The sequence below is a fragment of the Salvelinus namaycush genome, chromosome 20, assembly GCF_016432855.1.
Source record: "Salvelinus namaycush isolate Seneca chromosome 20, SaNama_1.0, whole genome shotgun sequence".
Lineage (NCBI taxonomy): Eukaryota > Metazoa > Chordata > Actinopteri > Salmoniformes > Salmonidae > Salvelinus > Salvelinus namaycush.
The window spans coordinates 13,100,883-13,112,421 of NC_052326.1; the positions used below are offsets into that span (position 1 = coordinate 13,100,883).

The 11,539-nt window shown below is 40.0% G+C and overlaps 1 protein-coding gene across 1 annotated transcript; it reads right to left on the reverse strand.

Moving 5' to 3' along the window:
• Window positions 1–1,486: 1,486 nt before the first annotated feature.
• si:ch73-361p23.3 (tumor necrosis factor receptor superfamily member 4) lies at window positions 1,487–3,641 on the reverse strand. The gene is made up of 7 exons (XM_039015512.1): window positions 3,545–3,641; window positions 3,190–3,303; window positions 2,857–2,991; window positions 2,685–2,763; window positions 2,269–2,513; window positions 2,041–2,154; window positions 1,487–1,857 (listed from the first exon to the last, which is right to left on the reverse strand). Exons 1-7 carry the CDS (start codon window positions 3,639–3,641, stop codon window positions 1,766–1,768), a joined length of 876 nt encoding a protein of 291 aa, XP_038871440.1. The 3' UTR covers window positions 1,487–1,765.
• Window positions 3,642–11,539: the final 7,898 nt, after the last annotated feature.

Sequence of the window (11,539 nt, forward strand, 5' to 3'; positions counted from 1 at the left end):
CGAAGTGTGCCAGTGAGTGTGAATATCTATTGATTAGCTCTGGCAGATCTGTGTTAATACCACTTAAGACAGACAGTGTCACGCACGCATGCTTTGTTTTTCTCAGATTGCAATCTGAGTGTGCACATCAAGTTCAATGTCTTAAAGTAATGATGGACTGTTGTTTCTCTTTGCTTATTTGAGCTGTTCTTGCCATAATATGGACTTGGTAGGCCTATTTTACCAAATAGTGCTATCTTTTGTATACCACCCCTACCTTGTCAAAACACAACTGATTGGCTCAAACGCGTTAAGAACAAAATAAATTCCACAAATTAACTTTTAACAAGGCACAACTGTTAATTGAAATGCATTCCAGGTGACTACCTCATGAAGCTGGTTGAGATAATGCCAAGAGTGTACAAAGCTGTCATCAAGGCAAAGGGTGGCTACTTTGAAGAATCTCAAATCTAAAAAATATACTTTTTTGGGTTACTACATGATTCCATATGTGTTATTTCCTAGTTTTGATGTCTTCACTATTATTCTACAATGTAGAAAATAGTACAAAATAAAGAAAAACCCTTGAATGAGTAGGTGTGTCCAAACTTTGACTGGCACTGTATAATTAATCAAGATTCATGCTTCATCATCATATATCCTTGGCACCTACTGTCATAAACCTAAAACTAGTCATGGTACATAGCAGTCACCCATCCGACACGTTACTAATGCTGAATGCATTTAAAAAAAGGCCTAAGGCTAAAAAAAAGAAAGAAAATAAACTCAACCCCAAATCTTATTAGAGACTGATGTGGATTAAAATGTTTTTTTTATCACCTAACACTCATTTTCCATCCTCTATTATACACACAATATCCCTTTATTTTGTAAAACTAGGCTACATCTCTACTACAACCACGTTAATGAACATTGCTGAAATATGTGAAAAGAGATGTTGTTGTGAAGAAAAGACTAATGGAACCTTTTGTTTCCACCGAAACGTTAGAGTGAACACCTCTGCATTAGGGGAAATTGTGAGCTGAAGTATCAGAACAGTAATCAGCAACATAAGATGTCTTTCACGGTAGCAGCTTCTGTGTCTGACTTGATGGCTTCTATTGAAAACGTGAGTGGAAGTCATATAGACTGAGTGGAAGAATCTCTCTCACGGAAAAAAAGAGGCAGACGTATAGCCTATCCACAGGGGGAAGCCCCGACCCAGCGTCAGTATCTCTGTCTTTATGTACTTTCTATACATCCTGATACTTCTGTTCTTGCTGAGTCATAGCTCATGCAAATGGATTAACTTTTAAGAATGGGCAAATTGGCATTAAGATCATGTAAAATGTTCAAAGGTTTTATTTGCAAAACATAAACGACAACCAAATTTAACACAATACACATTGTACAATATTTCACATTATTTTGCCAGACTGGCAATGTTGTCACATTATCTTTCTTCTAAATCTTAACCAGACACAGGAAGGAAGTAGTAGGCCTATTTCTCAGAAGTTTGTCAGTAGCCCATTTGTGAAAATAACATCATGCGGATCTCCCAGAGCAGCAAATAACAACCATCTTGTTGCTAAGGAGGCAAGGCAAAGTAATAGACTTACCTAACATGCTTTTCCATAATAACAGATTACATGGGAATCAAATATTGACCATATTTTTGAATTTTCAAACAGGTGTTTGAAGTGTTTTCTGGTTTAAAATACATTTATTCTGAGTAACATTGAGAATAATTGCAGCATTTCGACAGACAGATAACCAGGTTTTTCCATCATGGCTCCCCCAAGCTTGGTGTTTTCACCAGGGAAGAGAGACTGTTGTCCCCACTTTCTTCAACTGGCCTCCGGCACATTGAGTCCTGGGCTGGGGCAGAATGATAGAGTTAGAATCCCCAAACCAAACAACGCACAAAATATACACAGACGACATTCCAGATTTGAGAGCCTATTAAACTCAAACGACAACACACGTAATAGCCAAAGAAACTGAAATAACACTTCTCATAGTCATTTTGTGACTTCGCGTTTCACTAACAGTAGCGCATACCTGCTTTGACACTCGGGTTCTTGTAGTTCTTGATGCAAGGAAGGATGACCAGGTTGCAGGTCACAGCGGTAAGTAGAAAAGTAAGCAGCAGGACAATTCCAATGAGTAGCATTACTGGAAGACAGAAATAAGGCATTAGTCATACAAAGCCATACAACTATCCACTGTAGCACAATGTTTTACATGGATGTATAATGTCATGCCCTAGAGTCAAGAACAGCGTGCAACCTTGGCCATAGTCTGCCGTTGAGGACTTGGGACCAGTGAGGGTTGGTGTTACAGTGGGGACATCGGGATGAGGAGATGACCCTTGGCTCTGGTTCTGGATCAAGGACTTAGATACAGTCTGGATAGAGCCAGAGGGGGAAGTGGGCTGCATTGAGGGGAGGGTCTTCCCGTCTGACTCTGACTCTTCATTACAGATTACATCTGCCATCGTAGTGCCTGAAGTCTTCACTCCACCACTACCACATCTAAGACACAGACAGATACATAGACACGAGTCAAACTACAGTTAAAATGATTCCAAATCAATTGCAGAGTATGACAAAAAGTCCAACATTATATTGTAAATGTAAGGAGACTGCTTGATACATCAGCAAATTGCAAAAATCGGACAAATGCTTGTAAGTTTTTCTACATACTCTCGCCATTTCGCACATGTAGAGTCCTTGTCGGTGGTAAAGAATCCATGCTCACATTCACGGCATTTGCTTATTATACCTGAATCAAGAAATTAGGCAGCATGCCAGTTATTTACAGATGTGTACTCATCAATCCACTGAAAAGCATCAGTATTATGTGATTCCACTTTACCTGATTTATCCAACCCAGAACCCACGGGACACTTGCATATCGTAGAGTCTTTGACACTGTTAGTGAATCCTCCACGACACTGACATATAGCATTAGAAGTCTTTGTGCACTTTGATATTACCTCACTCCCAGAACCTGCATAGAAACAATCACATCGTCTGTGGGTTACACTGGCATATTTTATGGCTATTTAGATTCAACTCAAGATTTGGTGTGGAATCATTATACATTTGAAAGATGTCCTCTTCTGTCATGATTTACACATCAACAGGTTATTGTTTACATAATGTATTCGTACTGATTATAACTCCTTATTGCATAATCATGTCTTACTCTCATTGCAGGAGTTGCAGGGTTGACATTTCTGAGATTCATTTGGTACTGCCTGGAAGGCCTCGTCGGGGCACGGTTCACACTGTCCCTTGTTTCCTCTACTTTTCCTCTCACCTTGATAATATCATTCACATTATTGTCATTGTACTGTAATTGTTCCTCATATCGAACAGAGTCATTATTTCATTATAAGTGTCAACAAATTAGAAGTAACCTTAATAGTATCAATGGTAAAGAAAAAATATTCAAGATAAGTCTGCATCTACATTCATCCGCATCGCATGGTAGAGTATGATTCCCAGCAAAACATAGAGAAGCTCCACAATAGCCCTTAATATTCATTAACATACTTTACCTATTTTGCATTTATAAGCCTCCACAGGATTTAAAAATCCATTACAAATAAAAGCACACAAATAGATGAGCACCCAGAATCTAGACAGGATCATCATATCACTCTCCCAATAGAAAAAATAACACCTGTCTGTCAACCTGTAGAGAGAGGGTGTAAAACTATATGGAAGCTACTACGGTGATGAAATCTCACTTATATCTACAGTTTATATCGATGTTTGATGTGGTGTAGTTCAGCTGTACCATGTCTGCGTTAACATTCCGTGATGAATCATAATTTCCTGTTCCTCTTAAGTTACCCCCGCCCCAAGAGTGGTAAACAAATTATATTTCTCTCATTCTTTCAACTGAAAATCCTCTGTTATTCAAGATTCATTATATTTCCTTCAGGTCACTAACACTCATATAGAATTTTTATTTTACTCTTTGTTTGTGAGAGGTAATCAGTTACCAGTTACCTGTCCAAAATTGTAATCAGTAACATAACATTTGGGTTACACAAACTCAGTAATGTAATATGATTACATTCAGTTACTTTTAGATTATTAAGAGGCATTTGAAGAAGACAAAAATGGATGTTACCAATTGAACCCCATCTATTGCAGGATAAATAAATGTTAAAGTTTACATAGCTGGCCATAGATGATGTTACATTTTACTTTATGGGTTGGTTATGTAGGCTTCTTCTAACCCATCACTTTCTACTACATATAATAATATGATAAAATTCTATATTTACAATTCCAGTCATTCCAATAAATGTTATACCCATTGATCTTCAAGAATAGGACTTGGAAATATGGATGTATAGATTAGCCAAATTGTTTTACCTGAGCATAACCCCAAAACTAAGGACTTATTAGCCAGCTGTCACGCCCTAACCATAGAGAGCCCTCTGGCCCTCTGAGAGCCCTCTATGGTGTATAGGTCAGAGCGTGACTAGGGGGGTTTCTAGCGTTTATATTTCTATGTTGGTATTTGTATGGTTCCCAATTAGAGGCAGCTGATTATCGTTGTCTCTAATTGGGGATCATACTTAAGTTGCCCATTGTTCCCACCTGTGTTGTGGGATATTGTTTTCAGTTAGTGCCTAAGTGCGCTCTGTACTGGACGGTCGTTTATTCTTTGTTGTTTTTGTTAAGTTTCACTTTGAAATAAAGTATGTGGAACTATACGCACACGCTGCGCCTTGGTCCGCTCCTTTAGACGAATGTGACACCAGCCCTACTTTGTTGTTTATGATTTTGTTGTCATGGAGGACTGATTGGGCTCATTGATTTGAGTTGAAAAACAAATGCTGCACTCATGGAATGGCATGCTTTGAGCACTACTGAAAAGTGCTAATTACATGTGAAGAATTACTGCTATATGCTGCATTTGCTATAGGCCTATTGTTAAATGTTTTGTTAGTGACACTTTGATATCTAGATAATCCACAGATAGCACTAACAAAACGGCACCCCGCCTATGTTTTGGTAAAAAGCTGAGGGGTGGGCCTGGAGAAATGTAACCACTCTCAGATGAATAGACAGAGCTATGGATGCAAGGACTAACCATCGATGATATCAAAATTAGTGTTTTAACCATATTATGAGGCTATACAGTGTTTGTTCACATTTACAATGTTTACAAACATTAGAGAAAAACCACCTTATATTTTGGGTTCTCATGGAGTGTGACAGTTGAATTAAGCTCATGAGGCATTTATAAGTTATATTCTTCAATAATCAATGTATATATGTGTATACATACACTACCGGTCAAAAGTCTTAGAACATCTACTCATTCAAGGGTTTTTCTTTATTTTTACTATTTACTACATTGTAGAATGGTAGTGACGACATGAACTATGAAATGACACATATGGAATCATGTAGTAACCGAAAAAGTGTTAAACAAATCAAAATAGATTTGAGATTTGAGATTCATCAAAAAGCTACCATTTGTCTTGACAGCTTTGCACAGTCTTTGCACACTCCTCCACCAATTTTCACAGTGGGTGCGAAACACTGGCTTGTAGGCCTCTTCAGGTCTCGTGCCCACTGTGAAATTTGGTGGAAGATCAGTGATGATCAGGGGGTGCTTCAGCAAGGCTGGAATCGGGCAGATTTGTCTTTGTGAAGGACTCATGAATCAAGCCACGTACAAGGTTGTCCTGGAAGAAAACTTGCTTCCTTCTGCTCTAAATGACAATATTTTTATTTGGAATTTGGGAGAAATGTTGTCAGTAGTTTATGGAATAAAACAAAAATGTTAATTTTACCCAAACAGTATACTGTATATATATATAGTCCAAAAATGGATGTAGCAACTACAGATTGCCCCTTTAAGTCTATCAAAAGTGTGCGAGTTTGAGCATGTAATCCATTACTCCCCAACCCTGCATGCCATGTATACTAAATCTCAGCATAACCCACCTTCTCATAGGCTTTATTATGTAAAGAATTCAAGTTTCAAGATAAGTTGAGGTGTAAAAATGGAATGTATTGTTGTGTTTTATTGACAACAAAATATCTCGATATTGCAGACAAGAAAGTATTTTATTGTTCTTGCATGATGTCATCTCCTCCCACTGTTAGCTTCTCATTGGGTCCACTTAAAGTTATCTCATATCTTGTTACGGGATGACTCATTGTTGTCCATTGTTCAATATTGTACATGCTATAGTTGACATTTTGGCAAGAAAAACAACCAGAAACATTGAATCTTCAACAATATTTTTAACACAATTTCCTTCCCTACCCTTTGCAAAACACTACATGATGATTCCACTGCATGGAGGGAGAAAGATTACTATCTGCATGGTTTTCATACACTAAGTGTACAAAACATTAGGAACCTGCTCTTTCCATGACATGATTCCTTGACGCCACCTGTTAAATCCACTTCAATCAGTGAAGATGAAGGGAAGGAGACAGGTTAAAGAAAGATTGTTACGCCTTGAGACAACTGAGACATCGATTGTGTATGTGTGCCATTCAGAGGGTGAATGGGCAAGACAAAATACTGATGTGCCTTTGAACGGGGCATGGTAGTAACTGCCAGGCTCACCAGTTTGAATGTGTCAAGAACTGCAACTCTGCTGAGTTTTTCACGCTCAACAGTTTACCGTGTGTATCAAGAATGATCCACCACCCAAAGGACATCCAGCCAACTTGACACAACTGTGAGAAGCATTGGAGTCAACATGGGCCAGCATCCCTGTGGAACGCTTTCGAGACCTTGTAGTCCAAGCCCCTACGAATTGAGGCTGTTCGAAGGGCAAAAGGGGGTGCAACTCAATATTAGGAAGGTGCTCCTAATGTTTTGTACACTCAGTGTATGTATTCTACCACGTCTAACAGACTCATGGAGAGACACAGAAGTACTGTGGTATCATCCACTGTGTTAAAGTCATGGGCTGATCAAAGCAATAAAAGCTCTGAATAATAATACAATGCATTAATAATGCTATTGATAATATGCTATCTGGTATGACTAGAAGGAAGAGACATTCACATTTATTTCAGCATTGTTGCATAGTGATATAATTAAGCAATAAGGTCTGAAGGGGTGTGGTATATGGTCAATATACCACGGCTATGGGCTGTTCTTATGCACGACGCAACAGGGGGTGTCTGGATACAACCCTTAGCCGTGGTATATTTGCCAGATACGACCAACTCCAGGGGTGCCTTATTGCTATTACAAACTGGTTACCAATGTAATTAGAGCAATAAAAATAAATGCTTTGTCATACCAGTGGTATACGGTCTGATATACCACAGTTGTCAGCAAATCAGCATTCAGGGCTCGAACCACCCAGTTTATAATGTTCTTTATGATGAGGTTCTCAAGTTAAAATGTGTGTGTACAGTATTTGCAGGAGAGGGTTAGGATTATGTCAAGATTTCGGTTATGGCTAAGGTTCAACCGGGGTGTGGACATGAACCTAGGGTTAGGGTTATGTTTATGGCTTGGGTTAGGGTTACTGCTTTAAGTACAATGTATTGCCATTTTAGGGTTAGTATTTTTATCTCACTTTCTATCCTACTCCTCTTTGGATCAGTAAGGTGCTGAAGCTTGGCTCCACCTGGCTCTCTCTTTGACACAAGGTGGTTATTAATCTGTTAGATGAGCTCAAGTAAGGATATAGCCCTGTACATTTGTTCATTTGATCACCACGTAACAACAAGCTGCCCCTGTTTATGTTTTTCCCTAATTGTTGTATTGAGAACATCAAGGTCGGAGACAATGAGAAGATGGCTTGTGGGGAAATACATATCAGTGACTGTGGGCCTATTAACGGAAACTGTGCTGTTTAACCATATGTTTTGCCTGTAAGTTCAGGGAGTGCCAGTCTTTTGATTGCTATTACGGATGGAAATAACCACATTTCTTGCTAATCTTGCAAGATAGACCTACAACCACGCAACTTCCTGAGGAAGAACACTCAAACTTTGGTGTTTTCTCTATCAGCCATTGTTCAAATTCTGATGTTATTCTTTGATTAGCAACAGATAAAGCACATACTATCAATCAACCATTCACACAGGACCATCTCAAATAAAACATGCCACCAGAATGATAGAGTATTGTAATGTTGTCGTCCAACATCTATATAGCTCACCTCAAAGCAAAAACGTTTAAAAAAATGTCTCTATTTTGGTTTGGTCAGGGCGTGAGTTGGGGTGGGCATTCTATGTTTTGTGTTTCTATGATTTTCTAATTCTATGTTTTGGCCGGGTATGGTTCTCAATCAGGGACAGCTGTCTATCATTGTCTCTGATTGGGAACCATACTTAGGTAGCCTTTTTTCCACCTGTCTTTGTGGGAAGTTGACTTTGTTTAGGGCACATAGCCTTTAGCTTCACGGTTTGTTTTTGTAGTTTTTATTGTTTTGTTCGACGTCATTTTTATAAATAAAGAGAAAATGTACGCTGCACCTTGGTCCTCTCCTTTCAACGGCCGTGACAAGTAGAAACAGAGGTGTATATCCTCGTGATTAAAGGCAACAATCTGGGATATGTACTGCTGCAGTGCAATAGTCTTTTCAATTGATAAATACCCATTGATTCTTGATGAATACTTATACATTCAAATTAAATAAATACAAATCAACAGTTATAAATTAATACTGTAAATGCGTTATGCTGCATTTACACAGGCAGACCAATATTGATATTATGCCACTAATTGGTCTTTAGACCAACCAATCAGATCAGCTCTTTTGCCGATAGTAGGGCACCCTTGGCGAAGCTGCCAACAACCGGATGTATCCGGTTTTCAGGGATACAGCTAATTCAACCTAGCTTACTTTTCCCATGAAACCGGATGTGAGAACTTTGCTCAGGCGTTTTCTTCACACCTGCTACGTTAGGTTAATAATAGGGCAAAAGAGCAGAATTTAGCTGCCTGTGTAAACGCAGCCTTATGCATTTCAGAAAGTAAATGGCAAGGTTGTAGGTAGTTTCTGTTTTGTTGTCAAAAACAGAAACAAAGTATAGCTTCAAAATACGTTTTCAACTGTCAATTACATCAATGTGTCAATCTCATTTAATATATTATTTGTAAGCACAAGGTCTTACGTTGTGACGACTTCTGCTGAAGTCGAAGCCTCTCCTTGTTCGGGCGGTGGTCGGCGGTCGACGTCACCGGTCTTCTAGCCATCATTGATCCATTTTTCATTTTCCATTGGTTTTGTCTTGTCTTCCTACACACCTGGTTTCAATCCCATTCATTACATGTTGTGCATTTAACCCTCTGTTTCCCCTCATGTCTTTGTCAGAGATTGTTTTATGTTCAGTATTCGTGTTTTGTATTTGGTGCGCGACGGGTCCTCGTACCCACTTTGTTTCATTATATTTCATGGTTTTGGAGTTATGTGTTTTAGTTATTAAACTACTCCATTCAACCAAGTTTTGATTCTCCTGCGCCTGACTTCCCTGCCACCAATACACACGACTGTGACATTAGTATACTGAACAAAAAATGTAAACACAACATGTAAACTGTTTCATGATCTGAAATGAAACATCCAATACATTTTCCATACGCACAAAAAGCATCTTTCCCTAAAATGTTGTGCACAAATTTGTTTACATCCCTGTTAGTGAGCATTTCTCATTTACCAAGATAGTCCATCCACGTGACAGGTGTGGCATATCAAGAAGCTGATTAAACAGCATGATCATTACACAACTGCACCTTGTGCTGGGGACAATGATAGGCCACTCTAAAATGTGCAGTTTTGTCACAAAACACAATTCCACAGGTGTCTCAAGTTTTGAGGGAGCATGCAATTGGCATGCTGACTGGAGGAATGTCCACCAGAGTGTTGCCAGATAATTTTATGTTAATTTCTCTACCATAAGCCGCCTCCAACGTTGTTTTAGAGAATTTGGCAGTACCTCCAACCGCAGACCACGTGTAGCCTTGCCAGCCCAGGACCTCCACATCTGACTTCTTCACCTACGGGATCGTCTGAGACCAGCCATCTGGACAGTTGATGAAACTGTGGGTTTGCACAACCAAATAATTTCTGCACAAACTGTCAGAAACCCTCTCAGGGAAGCTCATCTGCATGCTCGTCGTCCTTGACCTGATTGCAGTTCGGCTTCATAACCGACTTCAATGGGCAAATGCTCACCTTCGATGGTCACTGGTACTCTGGAGAAGTGTGTTCTTCATGGATGAATCCCTGTTTTAACTGTATCAGACAGTGTGTATGGTGTCATGTGGGCGAGCAGTTTGCTGATGTCAACGTTGGGAACAGAGTACCATAAACCCATGGTGGCGGTGGGTTTATGGTATGGGTAGGCAATTTGAACGCGCAGAGATACCATGATGAGATCCTGAGGCCCATTGTTGTGCCACTCATCTGCCACAATCACCTCACGTTTCAACATGATAACGCACAGGCCCATGTCGCAAAGATCTGTACACAATTGCTGGAATATGAAAATGTCCCATGTTCTTCCATGGCCTGCATGCTCACCAGACATGTCACCATTGAGCATTTGTGGGATGTTCTGGATCGACCTGTACAACAGCGTGCACCAGTTCCCGCCAATGTCCAGAAACTTCACACAGCCATTGAAGAGGAGTGGGACAACATTCCACAGGCCAGAATCAAAAGCCTGATCAACTCTATGCGAAGGAGATGTGTCACGCTGCATGAGACAAATGGTGGTCACCAGATACTGACTGGTTTTATGATCCACGCCCCTACTTTTCTTTTAAGGTATCTGTAACCAACGGATGAATATCTGCATTCCTAGTCATGTGAAATGCATAGATTAGGGTCTAATGAACACATTTCCTTATATGAACTGTAACTCTGTAAAATCTTTGAAATTATTGCATGTTGTGTTAATATTTTTGTATCATAGTAGGTGTTATAAAAGTGATGAATATGTGACGTTGCAATTGTGGTTTGAACCATGATGCCACATCTTTCGATTGCCTGACAAGGGTGAAAGAGAATGAGGTGGCCAAAGTCAGGGTTGTACAGAGCATTTCATATGCAGCAGCTTTGAAAAGAGTTGAGGGTTTGAATGGTGCACCAGAAGAGTCCATGGTGGTGGATAGGCCTGCACTGCAGGCTGCAGGGGTTGCCTTTCACCAGCAGGATCCTGACATTCTAAAGGTTAAGAAAGTGGACTTTGTGGCATTTATAGCTGTGGTAATTAATGGCACTGCCAAGGTGGAGAGAAGATCCAGGAAGATAGAAGTCATAGTGGATGCGGCGGAGCGGTTCCTGGGTTAGGGTTACATGGAATATTGGCACAAGCCGCACCACCCTCTCAGGTCCTAGAGCCTGAGAAGGGAGATATGGAGAATTAAAAGAAGGAATAAGTGGGAGTTTTGTTTGTTTTGGCAATGTACTGTAACGACCCTGGGTTTATAAGCGCGGATATCAACTCTGCCGCACGAGCATGCTTTTGCAGCACAGTCGATAGCCCGCTGGACTTCGGGCTAGAAGGTCGAGGGTTCGAGACCTGCTCCCTCCCTGTTT